This window comes from Leptosomus discolor, unplaced genomic scaffold (assembly GCF_034619465.1).
Source record: "Leptosomus discolor isolate bLepDis1 unplaced genomic scaffold, bLepDis1.hap2 HAP2_SCAFFOLD_35, whole genome shotgun sequence".
In the NCBI taxonomy this organism is placed as follows: domain Eukaryota; kingdom Metazoa; phylum Chordata; class Aves; order Leptosomiformes; family Leptosomidae; genus Leptosomus; species Leptosomus discolor.
In genome coordinates, this window is record NW_028237764.1 from 2394264 (window position 1) to 2414304 (window position 20041).

A 20041-nucleotide genomic window follows, 5' to 3' on the forward strand; every position below is an offset into this window, starting at 1 on the left:
GGCCTTCCCAGCATCAACTCTCCATCCTCATCAGCAATGAACTCATGTTCCCATCAGAGCCTGGTGCCACGGAGGTGCCCCTGGGCAGTTCTTGGCTGCCAGGAGGTGTAGGCAAGGCTGAGCTGCGTACACAGAGCATGGGATGGGGTCTGTGGGTGCTGCCGGGGAGGAGATGTGGGGACAGAGAAAGAGTTCCTGACAGGGACAGCTCCAGGCAGCAGAGACCTGGGCAGAGAAAACTAGAAATGTCATGGCAGTGGGAATTCAGAAAGCTCCTGATCCAATACAGAGAGGTGCTTCTGAGCAAGCCTCCCTAGTCAGCTCTGCCCCACAGCAGACCCTCTGCCCTCAAGCTGAGGGGGGTCCAGGGCAGATGCTGTCTCTTCTGCAGCAAAAGCTGCAGTAGAGCAAAAGTGCATCTCTCCTGACACATAAACCTCTTCCTTCTGGAGAGAAATGGGACTGAGAGCAACCGGCCTGGGATATTACCGAAGTGGAGGTGCTGTGCTCTGCTGTGTAAGGAGGAAGTTTTCCCATGTGCCAGCTGTCTTTCGTTCCTTTTCCCCATTTGCAGAAGGATCAGGGTATTGCTTCGTGTTTTTCTTCTTTGTGCTGCTGTTTTTTCTTGCTTATGGAAGCTCTGGGTTGTGGGGGTATCTCAGATGCACTTTGAGATACTGGCTCTGGGAGGCTGTGGGCAATGCAGCGTGTGGAAATTACAAACAAGCTGACTCTCCCTTCAGGAGATGCTGGGCAGAGTTTTTCAGGCACCTGAGCATCTCCCGGGGGTAAAGAGGTTGAAGTGCCCTTCTCCCGTGCTGGGGGCACTTCAGCAGGGGAGGATGGGAACCTAGTGACAGCCCCATTCTCCTTGACAGGCATGCTGCTGGTATCATGTCTGGAGAGAGCCTGGAGATGGAAAATGGCTGTGAGAAATGTTCTGTTGGCCGTGAGTGATTCCGACCCAGACTTTGCTGTTCAGGAGAGCAGAGTTGGAAGGGCTGGGTCCCTCCCTGGGCTCTTCCCTCTCAGACACAGCTGGTCTGGGTGCTGACTCCATCGCACTGCAATAAATAGGGACAATTGTCACATGGTCACTGAGGCAAATACCTCTCACTTAACTGAAGGCACCCATTGCCAGGAACACCTACCGAATGCACGGGCTGTTTGACCCCACTGCAATAGCACAGGTCTGACTTCTCTGGAGCCCATGGGCAGAGCCCCTGCCCATTAGTCCTAAACTCACAAAAAGGAAATGACTGAATTTACCCTTAAAAAAGAAGCCATTATGGGGGTTATCAGAAAGAAATTGCATAAGACTGGCTCAGAGAAATCTGTCCTCACTTGTCAATGTCTTCTCCTCTTTCAACAGTCTCCTATTCCTGCAGTGAGATAATGTCCAACAGCAGCACCATCACCCAGTTCCTCCTCCTGCCGTTTGCAGACACACGGGAGCTGCAGCTTTTAACCTTCGTGCTCTTCCTGGGCATCTACCTGGCTGCCCTCCTGGGCAATGGACTCATCATCACCGCTGTAGCCTGCAACCACCGCCTGCACACCCCCATGTACTTCTTCCTCCTCAACCTCTCCCTCCTTGATCTGGGCTCCCTCTCCACCACTCTCCCCAAAGCCATGGCCAATTCCCTCCGGAACATCAGGGCCATCTCCTATGCAGGATGTGCTGCCCAGGTATTTCTGTTTGCCTTCTTGCTCACAGCAGAGTATTGTCTCCTCACCGTCATGGCCTACGACCGCTACGTTGCCATCTGCAAACCCCTGCACTACGGGACCCTCCTGGGCAGCAGAGCTTGTGTCCACATGGCAGCAGCTGCCTGGGGCAGTGGATTTCTCAGTTCTGTGCTGCACACGGCCAATACATTTTCACTGCCCCTCTGCCAGGGCAATGCTGTGGACCAGTTCTTCTGTGAAATCCCTCAGATCCTCAAGCTCTCCTGCTCAGACACCTACCTCAGGGAGGCTGGGGTGGTTGTGGTCAGTGTCTGTTTAGCCTTTGGTTGTTTTGTGTTCATTGTGGTGTCCTACGTGCAGATCTTCAGGGCCGTGCTGAGGATCCCCTCGGAGCAGGGACGCCACAAAGCCTTTTCCACCTGCCTCCCTCACCTGGCCGTGGTCTCCCTGTTTGTCAGCACTGGCATGTTTGCCTACCTGAAGCCCCCCTCCACCTCCTCCCCATTCCTGAACCTGCTGATGGCGGTTCTGTACTCAGTGGTGCCTCCAGCAGTGAACCCCCTCATCTACAGCATGAGGAACCAGAATCTCAAGGATGCCCTGAGCAAACTGATGACTGATTTTTGTTCAGAAGTAGCAATGAACTGCCCATCTTCTTCCGCATATCACTAGTAATGAAACTCATTAAAGGCTCAGCCTGTCTTTGGTGAGTGATTTGCTTTGGTTTCTCTTGATTTTAGCTCTTCTTGGTTGTATAAATGCTGTCCAAAAAAATGTTGTCATTCTTCATCCTGTTTCCATGTCAGTCTCTGCCCGCCTTGTGTGCCCCACAGACTTTGTGTAAATAAGGAGCTGTGCTCTCTGTGTGTTTAAACCAAATAAGGGAACCTGCACTGACTTGTTTGTCTGAGTTCCTTTCTCCCAGACCTTCTCTGGAGCTGCTGGGGCAGCATCTGTGTGCTGAGGTGAAGGGGGCAGTAGCCACCCTGAGCTGGGTCTGCCTCCCAACTTCACCAGCATGGCCCTGGCCACCACAGCCCACTTGCTCTGCAGAGCACCACCACCAGTTCAGGGTCCGTGGGGAGCCTGGGGAGGGGCTGCAGGAATGGCCATCCAGGTCAGCAGAGATGAGCTCTGTAGGGAAAAGTCTCAGTGGAGAGATGGGATGTCCCAGGAGAAGAGCCGGGCAGCATGTGTGTGTGCAGGGGGGGGACATGGAAAGAGAAACCCTTTGGTGTGGGTGTCAGCTTAGGTCAGGCTGCCCTTTCCCTGGGTCAAAAGGACCTTCCTGAGGATCCCCTAGGCCAGTTGTCTCCTGCTGTTGTGGGGAGCAAGTTTGGCATGTGGAGCTGCAAGGTGCCCAGGGTGGGGATCTCCTCAGCATGCCGGCTGGATGAACGTTCTCAGTGGCCTGTTTCCTGCTCTGGGACATAAAGTACAGGCAGAGCGGGTTCTGGTCTGTGCCTGTGCTCCCTGGACATCCCGAGGGAGCTGCCCCAGGGCCATCCTCACATAGCAGCCAGTAACAACCACCATTTCCAGCACTTGCCTCTCACCCCAGCTCGCAGGGGTTGCTTGTCCCTCCACAGAGGGACACCAAGGGATTAGGTCAGAAGTCCATGTTTGTATTGTACAGAGCAGACGTAAAAATCCCCATCGTGTGCATGTGGGGAGGTGATCCCGAGCAAGCACAAGGGCCATCAGCTCTTCTTAGGGGTGCAATGAAGGCCTGTGAGACAGACTGGGCCTTGAGGTCACTTCCCGTTGAGAGTAACATCCCCTGGGAAACACCTGAATGCAGCCCTGGGATGGGCTTCCTTGAACCAAGATCAGAAGTAGCGCCCTGGCTTGTGAAGGTGCTTTTGAGGCAACTGCTGTCTGAGTATGAAGCCAGATCTAACAGTGTGATTGTCCAAGCCTTTTCTTTGGGGCATTTTCCCTAGAAACAGCAATCCAAACCACCAGCTCTCAGAGGATGCTGATGGCCTGTCCACCATCACACACACTTCACGCCTAGGGAAAGACTACAAACACCAGCATCCATGGGATTGCAGGGTTAGATAAGCTTGGCCAAGAGCTGCAGGAACGTTTGGAAATCTAACAGGGGTTGCTTGCTGCAGCACGGGTTCTAAAGAGAGGAAAGAACAGAATCCTTGAGCCTGAAAGACTGGGGTTTGTCACATGGAGAAAAGAAACTTGACTTTCTTTTTTAGAGGTGATTGTATAAATGGACTACCTGGTGATTGATAGGTGAGAAAAAAGGAAGAAAATGGATAAATCTGAGGGCCTTAAAGAACAGTCTTGCTTACTTCCCTGTCCAGATCTTGCCAAAGCTGCATTTAATGAAAGAACATGAAGAAGGAACAGGGTGGAAAGGCGGAAAGGGATGCAAAGGGAGTAGACAAAGCAAGGCAAGGCTAGGTAATCAAAACAAAACAAGGCGAGGCATGACTTGCTTCTTAGAGCTCAGTGAGAGAGGTTAATCCCAGCTCTCCTCACATGTAAGAGCGCATCCCCTGACCCTGTGTCCACACACAAAGGTCTGGGAGACTATCCTAGATGGGAACTGTTCATTTTTACATGGCGAAGGATGAATCCCATCAGGAGTAAAACAGGTTTCTGTCTGCAAGTGAATCCACTGACACTCATGCACCCATGGGACATTTTAACAAGACCAATAAGCAGCAGTTTGTGCGGAAATCACAAGTTTTCAGGGGGTTAAAAGGCATTTTCATGCAAGCAGTCAAACTGCTTCATGCTGTTTTCAGTCCTGCAGAGAAGGGAGTGATTAAAATTGGGTGATCTCCCTACGATACCCCATTTTCTTGAACAGGTCAGGCTTGTAGAACTGCCGAGTGAGCCCTGAATAATTCAGCATTCCTAAACTTGCTGCTCTGTCACTTGGATTTCTGACAGCTTACAAATCTAGCTCTCATCCCAACCCTGCAATGCTCCCAGTCCCCTGCAAGCCCTCGCAGGAGCACAGCAATGCTCTTGCTGCCTGGGGCAACCGAGCCTTCCCTTTGCAGTTCCCACCTTCCCAGAGCATAGAGACTTCTGGCCGGGCACACCTGAGGGATGGGAGCCACAAGCGAGTAGCACGGCAAGAGCAGGCTGTTTCTGGTGAAGGAGAGACTCAGATGAAAGATGTTTCAGAATCTCACTTTGACATGAGGAAGGAATATCCTCTTTGAGACAGAGGACTGAGGATGCTGACGGTGCCTCTCCAGCTATGGCCACCTCCCTTTGAGAAGCCTTCTTAAACTCTGGTGTATTAACAATGAGAACAGCAGCTCAGAAAACATGATAAAAGCATTCAGGTTGGCCAAGTGAAAAACACAGGGTGGTTTTTCTCAAGAGAAGAATCTGAGTTCACAACAACATGTGGTCCTAATAGTTTGATTCCTTTTCTGAGGTATTCCTGCCTCTTTCCTGTGAGTTTTGTCTGTCTCATAGAGGTGCCATGCAAAGTGTCCAAGATAAAACTAGGGTTTGTGTGAGGGAGAAGTCACCACGATTGGTTTCTAATCTACCTGCTCATTCACATAACTGTGCAGAAAAATAAAATAGTTTTATTTTCAGACAAACTGTGAGATACCCACGTTGGTTTTTTTTTAAATTATGGTTTCAACTCAAAGCAACAATTTACCTGCAGATTCTCCATGATTTCCTGCTGGTTTGGAAATGCCCTCAAGCATACAGCCTATTCCTTTTAACTCTCCAGTGTCTCAGTGCTTCACAAGCTCACAGGTGGAGCACGGTTCAGGCCAGCCTTGCTCACGGAAAACTGCCAGAGTGACTTTCTCACGGGCACAACTTTTCAGAGCTGAAGGAAACCCGTGCCAGGGAGCCCAGCCAAGCTGGACGGATGCCTGCACCTGCTTCTGCTGGAGTCTGTGCTGCAGCACTATCTCAGCATTTCAGGGCACAGCAAAGGGGATTTACCGTTGCCTGTTGTTATATATTTTCTCCCCTGTCCAGCCGAGGGGGTAAGAGTGATAGAGTGGCTTTGCTGGGCACTGGCATCCGGTCAGGCTCAAACCACCACACCCACGCAGAAGTCTGCCGATTCATAACTGCTACAGCTATGGCACACTCGATCAAAACTGCTGTTTTCTGGGGCCCCACAAGGGGATCCAAAAAGCCCTGTGGTGGGTTGACCTCGACTGGTTGCCGGGTGCCCACCAAGCTGCTCTCTCACTCTCCCTCCTCAGGAGGACAGGGTGAGAAAACAAAATGAAAAACCACCTGGTCTGAGATAAAGGCATTTTAATAGAAAGAAAACCATGAATGTAAAGGCCACGTACTTAAGCAAAACAACAAAAAAAGAGAATATTTATCCTCTACTTCCCCTCCACAGGGGATGTGCAGCCACTTCCTGGGAAGCAGGGCCTCAGTGCACGTAGCAGTTGCTTTGGAAGACAAATGCCTTAAGAACGAATTCCTCCTCCTCCTTTACCCCCTTTCTCTTTGCCTTTATTGCTGAGCATGACCTCAGACGGTAGGAAACATCCCCTTGGTCACTTTGGGCCACTGCCCCAGCTGTGCCCCCTCCCAGCCTCTTGCCCACCCCCAGCTTACTGGCCCTTGGCGGGGGTTGGAGACCCAGCCTTGATGTTGTGCCAGCACCGCTCAGCCGCAGCCATCACATCTGTGCCTTGTCACCACCGTCCCCTCTGCACAACACTCGTGGGCTGTGACGAGGACAGTTAATGTCATCCCAGTGAGATCCAGTCCAAAAGCCTTTCCTGAGCTGAGGAGCAAAACCTGGGCACTTTATTCTGCGTCTGCTCTAATGAGTGGTGAGCAGGGGAAACAATCGCTTCCCTCAAATTTTGGCAAGGCTTCTCTTCGTAATTCCCGGGACACCTCCTCACCAGCAGGGCACACTGCTGGAAGAGCTTTGGCCTTCCACTCCCCAGGACCACCAGGGTCTTTAGCACAGGACTGTACCCTGACCAGACGGTCCCCACAACACTGTGCTGGCTATCCCAGGTGCCAGACCTCATGCCAGTTTTTGTGCATTTCATCAGCTTTCTGAGAAGACAGTCCTCCCACCTGCCAAGGTTTCTCCACATGGATTCCCTAAGCACCCCAAGCTGGTGTCCCTGACAAACACGATGAAGGTTGCATCCTCCAGGTCCCCTTATAAAGGAGCACCATAGAAACCGCACCGGGCCCAGGAGAGATCCCCATGCTGCCTCACCTGCACTGCCCTCCAGGTAGGGTGTGATCCCTTCGCTACTAAATCTCAGTGCAGTCAGCCAACTGGTGTTTCACCCACCTACTTGTCTACCCATGCAGACTGTGATGTCCTAACTTGGATACAAGGATACTGCAGCAGAGCGTGTCTAAAGTCTTGCCAAAGTTGAGATAAATAGCATCCACTTTTCTCCTCTTATTCACAAGCACAGGTAACTTATCCTGAAGGCAGTCAGCCTGGTGAGGCATGATTGACCCTTGATTACATTACGTGCTGATCATTCTCAGTCACCACCTTCTTCCTTAGGTAGGCAGAAATGTCACCCCACGAGGATTCATTCAGGAACACTCTTCTCATCAAAGCGTGTGGGTCCCTGGCTTGGACTTGTGGCCTTTTTTAGAGATGGGTGCAACGTTCCCTTTCCTACACTTACCAGGGACCTCTCCGTCACCATGACTTTCCCAAGGGGACTGGGAACGACTTGGCTCTGAGAGCAAGGTGCATCTGAGTGCAGGGAAATCTCCACACCAGCACAGTCCCTGTGGCAGCCCTCCCTGCCTCCTCCCCCAGTAAGCTCCTCCATTTGGCATCCCACCATCGGTGCCCAGCCCTGCACAGCCTCAGTTGTGTCCCATGCATGTGTTGGTAGAGAGTTGTGCTGTGGGGTCTGGAAGGTGTGGGCCAGAAGAGATACCGCACAGGGCTGGCCATGCCCTAATACAGGCATGGAGACCACCAGGAGGAAGGAGATGACCACGCAGCACAGGTCCCTCCCCACGGCTGGATTTATGGCCAGAGATTGAAATGGCTGATGCACGGGGCTGCTTTGTCCCCACTGCATTGGCGAAGCTTTCCTGGGGTGTCCAAGGAAAATGGCACAGGCCAGCTCCCCTCTCTTGCACCTCTGATGCCTTGCTTCCTTCTCCACGAGACCTGGCTCTGCGCCACAAGCCCACTAGAGCGTGTCCTCCCTCTGTATGGTCACCCAGCTCAGCTGACATTGGTGCTTTCCTCTCCTCAGCACTTCGCAGCCCAGCCCAGCCCCTCCTCAGCTCTCCACCCCACCCCTGCCCTCTCCCCAGCCCGGCAGAGCAGCCCAGTCTGGGCTGGCCCCACAGCACTGCCCACTGCAGGGTGCTGCAGAGCTTTGGGCACTTGCCCCACAGCTGCAGCCTCTCTGAAGGGGCTCAAGATCCCCAGCAGCCCCAGGGCTGAAGATGGCGCCATTGGCATGAGGAAGCAGGCGCCAGTCTCTCTCTGGCTCTCCTGCATCCATCCTGTAGGTGATCTCCCACCCCGACTGCCTTTGCCCCACTTTGCCTCCTTGCCAGCCCCGCTCCTGAGGGCAGCACCAAAACCTGAGCCCTGGGGCTCCTCAGCAGCTCACGCGTCTCTCCGGTCTTCTGTCCCTGTACCTGCTGCATCTCCACTGGCTCCCACAACATTGAAGAGTCCTTGTTTCTGGATACCTGCATTTAGTGGTTTACTCTGGAGGGTGTTTCACTGTCTGAGTCCTCATTCTTTGCTCCCCTCCACGGCATGTGGCAAGTCCCCATCCTCCCCTGGTCTCTCCAGATTCCTTTCCAGAGGGACGGACATCTGCCATTGCCCCTTTCATAGCTGTGGTACCTTCAAGAAGGTGACTGGGAGCTCATCTATGATCTCCGCTGTTCCTGGACACCATGAGGAGATTTTTTCACTCAAGTTTTTGTGTTTAAAAGATCCCTGTGTTACTGTGAGGTTCTGCCCATGAGTACAGGGAGAAGAGAAGGAGAAAATATGCTTTTACCATCCAAATCTTGGGTTGCTCTTGGCGGCAGCTGTAGAAGGAGAGCTCAGGCTTCAAGCACTGAACTGAGGAGATCCCCCTTTATTGCAGAGATGCTATTACAAGGGTCAGAGGTGACACAGTGTCTTTCCTTCTGCAAGGATCAGACACAACAAGTCAGATGCTCAGGAGAAGCGGCATGAAACCAAGCAATTCCCTCTGAGTATGATTCTCCAAGGGAAAAACCCCAGAGCTTGGCCTAAACTCTGGGCAAAACCGTGGGCACTCTGCAGAGAAGGAGGCAGATTATTGCTGATGGAATAAGTACCATTGGATCAGTTTCCACACTGCTTCCTTGAGCTCCTGGTTCCTCATGCTGTAGATGAGGGGGTTCACTGCTGGAGGCACCACCGAGTACAGAACTGCCATCACCAGGCCAAGAGCAGGGGAAGAGGTGGAGGGGGGCTTCAGGTAGGCAAACATGACAGTGCTGAGAAACAGGGAGACCACAACCAGGTGAGGGAGGCAGGTGGAAAAGGCTTTGTGGCGTCCCTGCTCCGAGGGGATCCTCAGCACGGCCCTGAAGATCTGCACGTAGGACACCACAATGAACACAAAACAACCAAAGCCTAAACAAGCACTGACCACAAGTACCCCAGCCTCCCTGAGGTAGGTGTCTGAGCAGGAGAGCTTGAGGATCTGGGGGATTTCACAGAAGAACTGGTCCACAGCATTGCCCTGGCAGAGGGGCAGTGAAAATGTATTGGCCGTGTGCAGCACAGCACAGAGAAAAGCAGTGCCCCAGGCAGCTGCTGCCATGTGGACACAAGCTCTGCTGCCCAGGAGGGTCCCGTAGTGCAGGGGTTTGCAGATGGCCACGTAGCGGTCGTAGGCCATGACGGTGAGAAGAAAATACTCTGCTGGTATAAAAAAGAAAATGAGAAAGACCTGGGCAGCACACCCTGTGTAGGAGATGGCCCTGGTGTTCCAGAGGGAATTGGCCATGGCTTTGGGGAGAGTGGTGGAGAGGGAGCCCAGGTCAAGGAAGGAGAGGTTGAAGAGGAAGAAGTACATGGGGGTGTGGAGGTGGGGGTCACATGCTACAGCGGTGATGATGAGTCCGTTGGCCAGGAGGGCAGCCAGGTAGATGCCCAGGAAGAGCCCGAAGGTCAAGAGCTGCAGCTCCCGTGTGTCTGCGAATGCCAGGAGGAGGAACTGGGTGATGGTGCTGGCGTTGGACATTTGCTGCTCCTGAGCATGCGGACCTGTCCATGGAGGAAAAGCCAGTGAGAAATTAAGGTGGCATTTTCTGAGCAAACCCTGTTCCACTTGATTTCTCAGCAACAGCTAAAAACATCAGTGTACTATCAACCTTCTGCTCATATCAAATCACATACTGAATCCAAAACACAGCACTGTTCTTGGTACTATGAAGAAGAAATAGCTCTATCCCAGCCTAAACCAGGAAAATAACAGTGCAAGCCGTGTTGGTGTCTCAGCTGCACTTCTGTCCTCCATCCCCCACACCAATGAGTGTAACAGCAAGAACAAGGGCAGCAGGGAGAAGATGAGATGCTAAAGTCCCCCTGCCAGCAGAGGCAGGAGAGGGAGATGCAGTCGGACACTCGAGCGTGTCTCCTCTGTGGTGGTCAGGTTGCTGGGAAGGCAACTCCTGACCAAATCCCCGTGACATTAAGGGCAGAGGCTCTGCTGCGTGAGTGAGGAGACCAGGGGGTTGCTCCAGGGAAGGCATCTGCACTGAAGGGAATGGCAGGGAGATGCCTGAATCCCCCTCCCACAGCATGTCTGGGAGCAGTTCTCTCCTCCTCCCTGCCCATGTCTCTGCTTCCTGGAGCCTGTCTTGGCCAGGACCTATTTCTCTGTCCCCACATCTCCTCCCTCCTCACACTCACAGACCCCATCCCACCTGCCACGTCCACAGCTCTGCCCTGCAGACACCTCCTGGCAGCAGAGCTCTGCCCAGGGACATCTCTGTGTGGGCAGGGGTTAATGAGCAGCTCAGACAAGTCCCAACAACAAATGGGGTCTCAAGGCCTGGTGCACAACGCAGAAAGAAATTCCCATTTCTCCCTGCCCACCCAGCAAACCAAGAGGACAAAACTCACAGCCCAGATTTCTTCCCTTTCAGGTGAACAGTTCCTTGACGTGCTGTTTCCAGAAGGAGCCTCTGCAAATGTTGTGGGGGTGATCTGGAGCTGGGAGCAGCCCTGACCCACGCAGTTCCCCCCTGCCAGCAGAAGGAGCCTCCCTTGCTGGGGGTCACTCCTTCCACCCACAGCATCTCCCCACAGTGCCGTGGGGAGCTCCCTGGGCAGGCTGAGAGCTGACCCTGGCAGACAGCAGAGTCCCTGCTCTGCCACACAGCCCCTGGGGGGCAGGGACCCTGCTCTGAAGGGCAGCCCTGGGCACCCCTGCCTGCACACCTACCTTCACACCCCGCAGGTGTCCCTGAGAGAAGGCAGCCATCATGCCCGGTGCATCTGGTGGGGCAGCAGGGAGTCCCTCACCTGGAGCATGTCCTCCTCCTCTACACTAGAGAAGTTGTTGGGATCCTCGTGAAAGACTTTATGTGCTGTGTGGTGTTCCAGCTTTCGGATAGCCCCCCCGAAACACCAGCTGCATTGCCCTACACCCAGAGACTTACCATGCAGATGACTGTAAAGGCTTCTTTTCCAAGAAACTCTCAGCTTCCTCCCCTCCAGACTGGCATTAAGCTCTCTCAGCCTCACTTCTCTCCCCTTGGTGCCTGCAGGCAGTGCCCTCAGCCCTGCTGTGTTTTGCAGAGGAGCTGCTCCTAGGAAGAACTGTCTCTCAGCAGCGCTGCCCTCTTCAATAAGCTCTCTCCTTCCCAGGAGCCCAGCCCAGCTCAGCAGCAGGGGAGCAGCCCAAGGCAGCCCTTTCTCTGCCCCCTCTGGCCTCCCTCCAGGTGTCCCAGGGGCTCCAGGGGAACCTGCTGTGAAACAGGCTGAAGGACTCACTGATGTTCCCTCCCTCAGCTGGGCAGTGACACTGACTGCCACCTGTGTCTTTTCTCCTATCGAAAGAGAGTTGGGCATGAGAATAACCTCTATTCTCCTGTCACTACACAGGACACCTGGAAGGTGAGAAGCAACGATCTAGTTTCTCCAAGTTGGGGAGATGACTTTAGTTGAGTGAATTTAGACATTTCATTCTGGATTTCGTATCCTAGGGATAGAAAGACATTCCAAATTCTTTTGTCCAAGCCATTTCTCTGCTCTGAAGCAGAGCCTTTGCATGCTGGCTGAGCTCAGTACAGCTGCTTTTCAAGGACAGCACAGAATCATGGAATCATTTTAGTTGGAAAAGACCTCTAAGATCGTCAGCTTCAGCCATTATCCTAAAACTACCATGCCCACCATTAAACCAGTCCCCAAGCACCACATCTATTCGTCTTTTGAACACCTCCAGGAATGGTGACTCCACCACCTCCCTGGGCAGCCTGTTCCAACGTCTAACCACTCTTTCAGGAAACAAAATTTTCCTACTATCCAATCTAAATCTCCCCTGGTGCAGCTTGAGGCCATTACCTCTTGTCCTGTCATTAGTTACTTGGAAGAAGAGACCAACACCAGCCTCACTGCAACTTCCTTTTAGGTACTTGTAGAGAGCAATAAAGACTCCTCTCAGCCTCCTCTTCACTAGGCTCAACAATCTCTTTCCCTCAGGCGCTGCTCATAAGACATGTTTTCCAGACCCCTCCCCAGCTTCATTCCCTTTCTCTGGACCCACTCCAGCACCTCAACATCTTTCCTATACTGTGGGGCCCAAAACTGGCCACGGTACTCAAGATGTGATCTCACAGTGCTGAGTACAGGGGCATGATCACCTCCCTGCTCCTGTTGGCCACACCATTGCTGATACAGGCCAGGATGCTGTTGGCTGCCTTGGCCACCTGGGGACACTGCTGGCTCATGTTCAGCTGGCTCTTGACTAGCACCCCCCCCCCCCCCCCCCCCGGTCATTTTCTGCCAGGCAGCTCTCCAGCCACTCATCCCCAAGCCTGTAGCGCTGCGTGGGGTTGTTGTGACCCAAGGGCAGGACCCGGCACTCGGCCTTGTTGAACCTCATGGCATTGGCCTCAGCCCATTGACCCAGCCTGTCCAGATCCCTCTGCAGAGCCTCTCGACCCTTGAGAAGATCAACACTCTTGTTTAATTTTGTGTCATCTACAAACACGCTGAGGGTGCACTCCATCCCCTCATCCAGGCCTTTGATAAAGATCTTAAACAAGACCAGCCCCAAAACTGAGCCCTGGGGAACACCGCTTGTGACTGGTTCTCAACAGGATTGAACTCCATTCACCACCGCTCTCTGGGCTCGGCCATCCAGCCAGTTTCTAACCCAGTGAAGAGTGCACCTCTCTAAGCCATGAGCCGCCAGCTTGTCCAGTAGGATGCTGTGGGAGACTGTGTCAAACGCCGTACTGAAGTCCGGGTAGACAACATCCACAGCTTTCCCCTCATCCACTAGGCAGGTCACCTGATCATAGAAGGAGCTCAGGTTGGTCAAGCAGGACCTGCCTTTCATGAACCCATGCTGGCTGGCCCTGACTCCCTGGATGTCCTGCACTTGCCATGGGAGCGCACCCAAGATGAACCACTCCAGAATCTTGCCTGGTACTGAGGTCAGGCTGACGGGCCTGTAGATCCCCAGATCCTCCTTCCGGCCCTTCTTGCAGATGGGCGTCACATTGGCAAGCCTCCAGTCTTTGGGACCTTCCAAGCACAGCAGTAGCCCACATTGAAACTCAGTCTGCAACAGAAAGGCAATTCAAGGGCATGTAAATAACGAGCTGTTATGTTACTATTTCAGAAGCTGTTAAAAAGGAATCCAAGATACTGTGTGGCCACTGCTGAATTTAGTAAGGGAGAGATGTGAAATTCTCTGCGTCCTCTTTGCCTCAGTCTTCCCCAGCAAGTCCTTCTCCCGGGACTCTGTGACTCGAGGCAGGAATTTGGAGGAGAAGCACTAGTAGTGGATGAGGATCAAGTCAGGGGTCACCTGAGCTAACACAATCCTTACCAGTCTTTAGGACAGGAGGGGTGGCTTCCCAGGGAGCAGAGAGAACCGGTTGATGTCACAGCGAGGCCATTATCCACCATCTTTGAAAGGCCATGGAGATTGGGAGAACCCCCTGGTGACTGGCAGCTTTGAAATGTTGCATGCACCTTTCAGAAACGGCCAAGGGTTGAGCAGGGGAACTAAAGGCTCTACCCCAGAGTGTGTCCATTTCTGTGCAACTGAAGAAGCAGGTGAGGGGATTTACCCAGGGCAGCTTGTGCCTGTCCATCCTCTTTGCTTTCTGTGAGGAAAGGACGGGATTGCTGGACATGGGGAGAGCAGTGGTGGTCTTTTACCTGCAAGTCAACAAGGCGTTCAACATCATCCCCTGCAATACTGCTGTGTCCAAAATAGGGTATTATGGTCTGCCTGGGTGGAGAAGCACATGTGTAAAATAGCGACCAGGACAGTCAACCATGGAGGGACATGGTCCATGCATGGTGCTCTGCCTGGAGGCCAGGACCTAGTAGTGTCCTGCCGGGCTCTGTACCTTAACCTGCCCAGGTTATTGTGTTTGTGATGACCCAGAGGAGACCAGAGAGTGCTTTTTCATAACCTTTGTAGAAGACATCACACTGAGGAGAGCAGACGCCTCACTGGAGGGCAGGGATGCCATGCCAAAGGTCAAAGACAAGCTGGAGTAATGGGACAACAAGAACCTCATGATACCCAGGAAGTTGTGTCCTTGAGGCGGACTAAGCCCCTGCAATGACAGGAGCCAGGGACTGCCTAGGTGGGGAGCAGCCCTGTGGGAAAGGCTTTGGTGGTCCTTGGGTTACCTGAGGAATAAAGTGAGGCATCAGCAAAGGCGGCCAAGAGCATCCTGGGCTGCATGAGCAGGAGCACAGCCAGTCTGCTCAGCACTTTTTATAGCACACCCAGAATTTTGTCCTGGGTTTTCACATCCCACAAAGGCAGAGAGCCCTTGGCAAACTGGGGCCACTTCAGTGGAGGACCACCAAGACAGTCAGGATGGGAGAACTTGTGCTGTGAGGAGAAGCCTAGAGAGCTGGGCTTGTTAAGCCTGGGGAAGAGAAGCTCTTGAGGGGAAGATGTGCAGCCTCGCACAGTTCGCGGGAAGACTGAATCAGACTCACGTCCATGGCACAAGAGACAAGGACAAGAGGCAATGGGCTGAAACAGCAAAGGGGTCAGGCTAGATCTAAGGAGAAACTTTTGCACCATGAGGCCAGTCAAGTGCTGGAAGCTCTTTCCCAGGGAGTGCGTACAGTGTCAGTCCTGGAAGGTGATTAAGACATGTTTGAATAAAGCCCTTTCCGGTCTGAGCCTGCTCTGAGGGGGAGGTTGGTTGAAACACCTCCTGAGGTCCCTTCCAGCCTGAATGAGGCTGTCCTTCCTTCCCCTTCATGTTTTCAAGTTAGGGAAAGCTCTCAGGTTCTCCCTGACCACAGGAGTAATTCGCATCAGGTGCTGGGCTGCTTCAGAGGTGCCCCCAAACACCCCTGACCACATCCTTTGCTCCCCTTTTTGTTCCCCCCATCCTTCACTTTTATTATCGTAACACCCTCCAGAAAGTACAGCCTACCTCGTTCATCCTGTCAGAGCAGGTGGCTCAACCAATACCAGCATCCAGGTACAGAGTCTGCACATGATCTGGGCATTGAATCCACCATGGCAGAAACAGAGACAAGGCATTTGATCAGCTCCTTGAACCCAGGGATCGCTATGCCATGCCTCCTGGCTTTCCTGGGAACACCTAATATGTTTTTTGCCCAGCAAAGCGTGATTCTTCTTTAGGTGTATGGGCCTGTCTCCTGACACAGGCAATGTTCTAGGTGGCGAATAGAATCAGAAGAATCTTTTTGACTGGGTTAGTTTCCTTGTCCATGCTGAAATGCAGGGCAGATGAAGGGAGCTCAGAACTTGCAGGCACTCATCATCTAAGTTATGACTTCAGAGGTCGGAAATGCAAGTGATGCTGTTGTACCTGTCCACTGCAGGAAAATTTTGCCTTGCTTTTTTCCTTTGCACTCATCTGCATCTGTCCCTCGGCCTTCTTTGGATAAAAAAACCCCACAGCTCCCCTACTCTACCTCCTCCTCCTGGTGGAAGTAGGGAGAAAAGACACAGGGCAGGTGTGATTGAGCAGCAATTCTTTCCAAGAGCTGTAATCTTGAAATGCTAACAAAGAGGTAGCAGTGAGAGAAAAAACACTGTTCTAAGAGATTCGTGCCAGAGGCTAGCTGCTGAGAGTTATAGCTATTTTGTATATATAGAATAAGCGTTGGGAAGGAAATGAAGGAGTTTTAGTTCACCATCATCATCAAGCATAAGAAGGAGTTCCCTTAGAAGTGCTGTCCTGTTACTGCTACTAGTGATAGCACCACTAAGTCCAAAACATCCTTGAGATAACTTTATTTTATCCAGGAGCCAAAGCTCAGTCTGCTCGGATCTTGAAAGGACTGCCTCGAATCTCTGAACCCTCACCCTCTCCAAGCTCCTCTCGTCCACACCCTTGTAACTCAGGACACTTCTCCCCATCCCCTCAGCACACTGCCTGGTCTCTGGTTTTAGCCGGCTGAAGCCAGGGTGCCCTCTTGCACAGCCTTCCCTACAAAAGTCTGCTCTACGTCCTCATCCCACCTGTATTGCCTCAGGTATTGTACAGCTCCAGCCTCCTTCTGCAGAGCTCCACTGGATGGGCACTTTTCCTGATTCTTTTGGGCCCATTCTCCTTCACAACCTTTTCATAGTTTATGCATCCCAAATACACTCTGAAGCCACACAGCTTCACCCATTTCCAATTGCAGGCTCAGTTAGTTCCGCTCTTGCAACAGACATTCTGAAAAGCGGCTCCACATCTGGAAACACACTTCAGTTCTGCATCTACAGTTGGGCTGAAAAAGGAAAAAGCCCTGCTGGGCTAGTTTTTCAGAGGCACAGTTTCAAAGTGGCAAAGCAGCCTCAACACATTAATTCTGAGAGCCAAGTTACAAAGAAAGAGGAAAAAATAGGGGAATTTGTATCGTCCAGACTCACAACTTCTCAGTCAGTAGAGAAGGTCCCACAGCCTGTGGGATGTTTTCCTTAGCAGGCCCGATGGGAAATGGGTTTCTTGGGCCTCTTGGCTCAAGCCTGCTGCATTCCCATTTCCAACAAGAGTAAAAGCTCCAGTCCAGTAGTTAAACTTTCCTGCCCATCCTGCCTCGAGATCCAGGACAGTTGTGTCACACGGTAACCAGTGTCAGGGGGAAGATGGATGTACTGTGAGTTAAAATCCTTTGGCCTCAAATGGAAGCTCAAATCTTGAGTTGGCAGGACATCATTGGCTGCACTTAGACATAACTTTCCTGACACAGCTGTGAGTTCAGACTTAGTTGGTGGAGTTCCTCACACGTCTCAATGAGGAGGGCAGGGTGTCAGGAGACAGGGAGAAAAGAGCAGGCGTCAGTTTCCCAAATCCCATGGCAGTGCTCAAATCATCCTTCCCCTCACCTGCAACCCCATTTCTTGAGATGCAAACCTGGTGGGTCTTCTGTCGATAATGCATCAACAATCCTTCAGGTGTTTCTGCTTCTGTGATTTCCCTAAGAGTGGCAGTATCTATGGAAATAAGTAAAAATATTAAGTAGTAGCCTGCTTCTGTAGTAGCAACTCTGGGCAATGCCAATCACATCAGTAGTTATCACATAAGGCCTGACATCCCATCCTGCAGTACACCTCCAAAGCCGTTCAGATGAAGGAGGGGTCTTGCAGAAGTGAACCTTTGTGTCCCCTGGTGGCATGCACACTGCTCATCTGCCTCTGCAGAGAGCAGATCCCCTTCTCAGGACAGACTCCTTGCCGGAAGGACAGAGCCATGGGGGTAGCTCATGAGGTTCTTAGAGCATTCCACTTGGCATCCATCCTCTTTCTGCACAGACGATCACAAAAAGGGAGCTGTTTCAGAACAGGAGGTCCTAAAGACCCTTTCATGGACAAGTAAGCTCACCATGAGCTCTGGAGGGAACCAGGACATTTATTACAAGCACCAGGATGATCCAGGAAGCTCAAGGCCTCTTCTGAAGAGTGAGTGGCCCTAAGCAGCAGTGATTGGCCGTGTGTAGGTGTGGGAGAGAGGGTCGGGGGATGTCAGGGAGAAACAAGGTTATGGCGAACGGCTTCAGCAAATCCTTAAAACCATGTCTGAGCCCAGACATAGAAAGCAGTTGCTGTCTGTGGGTGGACGAGGAGAAGAGCAGCATTGTCCTGGGAATACAGCAGGAAGGAAGGCCCCTCTGGTGCAAATTAAGGATGGCAGGGACACCTCCATCTTGTGTGCGTGTGTCAGCCTGGCTGATGGCAATGCCCGCTGCTGGGTGTGGCTGTGCTCAGTCATGCCCCACCAGCTGACTTTTCTCTCTTCTCCTTGTTCACTCCCCACACTTGGATGGACCCCAGGAAAAATCCTGGAGCGTGGAGGACACACAGACCTCCTGTGCTGAGGACCTATTTCTGCAGGGAAAGAAGGGAGGGTTTGGGAGAGACATGGGAGTGCAGGGAGAGAGAGGTGTATGTGTGGCAGTGTGGGTGCTAAAGAAAGGAAGCTGATGTGGGGTGGTGGGGGCTGGGAGGGTGTCCTAGTGGAGTGAAAGAGGTTGAGTTTTGATTTTGAGGCAGAGGGTGGAGGAGGACGTGCAGTTCAGTGCTGGGACATGGAGCTACGTAGAGGATTCAAGTGAGTCTGGGGGCTGGGACATCTTTGGTGACTGAGGAGCATTAGCAGGGCTTTGGAAGAAGCTGCACAGGTTATGGGGAACTCACAGCCCTCGGCAAAACCTCAGAAAATCAGAGCTTTGTGTTTGAAGAAATAGTGAAGACAGAGAGGCATCATTAAAGCCTGTGACAGCATGGGGTCAGAGTGAGGCGGGGAAGCAGGGGTGGTGGTTAAAATCTGCAGAGAAACAGGCACAGCAAAACAGAGTAAAGCCTGTGGTGGGGATGGCCCCTTTGCTGAGCTTGGGAGCCCCCAACAGGACTGAAATCCTTGTCCTTTCCACTATGGCTGTGGTCTCTTCCACTGAGGCCCCTGACAGGACACCAGTTCTTCACCACCACAACGCTTTGTTGCCTTCTCCCCCACCCTCCAGAGAGCCTGGGAGGAGTCCTGCCGCTGTCTTGCACTTGACATCACCCACCCCTATACCTCACTGGCCCCAGGAAGGGCCTTGAGCGTCCTGTGAGAGAAAGGGTCCCCGTTCTCTGGGTACGGGGGTCAGGGCATGAACACCCTGCTTGATGGAACACCACAAGGGGATTCACAGTCACCTGAACATTCCATTTTCCACCTGTAAGCAGTGTCTGTGACTTCCTGCTTCATCAGCCCCCAGGGACAGTCCCTTTTCTGTTCATTCCCTCCACGGTCTCTTCAGTGGTGGCCCTCAGTGGGCACCACTAGCACCCGCAGAAATTTGGAGGTTTGCTGCTGACTATCACTTCTCTAGAGGCCAGTTCAAGCCACTGTCAGCATCTGCAGGGCAGGAACTTGGCACCACAGGGCTCATTCACATCCAAAATGCCCTAACCACCCCAAGCTCCGGGCATAACTTAAGACCTCAGTTTTTACACAGTTAATTAGAGCGATTTCAGAAGTGAAAAGATTTGGGTAGTAAATAACAATAAGAAAGAATATCTTTTTCCTCCACTTTTCTTCATTGGCCTGCTTACACATCATGTGAATTCTGCGATTTCCGAATTGGTGTTGAAACTGAACATCTCCAAATCGAGTCTGACTATGCAGGAAAGTCAGGACCCTGTGTGTCAGGCAATGTCCCGTCTTCGTCCCTACCTCCAACACCACATTTCTCTCATCAGCCACTTGGGAAATACAGCACCTTTGTTCAAAGCTGAGCTCTCTCCACCACAGCCTGCAGCTGCACGTTTCAGCCCATGGGCACCAGTTTCTCCTTGTTTTACCTGGGGAATGAACTGCACCCATACTCAGGAGGGTGTTTCTTAATTGCCAAAAAAAGAAAAGAAAGGAAGACACGGCTCAATAAAAAAGAAAATACAATCCTCTGCTGCATCTTAAGTCCACCTTACCTCCTCTGGAGTCCACTCTCCGTTGGCCTCACACCAATAGCAAACCCGTTTTTGTGTCAAGCACCAATTCTAAGAAGCCCCAAAGCACTCCCTGCCCTGGACTCTGTCCATACTCACTCACAGCGAGTCATGCCCTGAAGTCATGAGCTCCCTCCTCTCTTTTGAACAGCCTGCACTAATCCCAACATGTTGCAGTTACAGGAGCATGTTCTTTGTAGACTCCGCAGCATCTAGAC

General features: G+C 52.3%; 1 protein-coding gene across 1 annotated transcript; it reads left to right on the top strand.

Moving 5' to 3' along the window:
- Window positions 1-1395: 1395 nt before the first annotated feature.
- Window positions 1396-10869, top strand: LOC147413011 (olfactory receptor 14A16-like). The gene is made up of 2 exons (XM_086480876.1): window positions 1396-2308; window positions 10829-10869. Exons 1-2 carry the CDS (start codon window positions 1396-1398, stop codon window positions 10867-10869), a joined length of 954 nt encoding a protein of 317 aa, XP_086337002.1.
- The last annotated feature ends 9172 nt before the right edge of the window (window positions 10870-20041 follow it).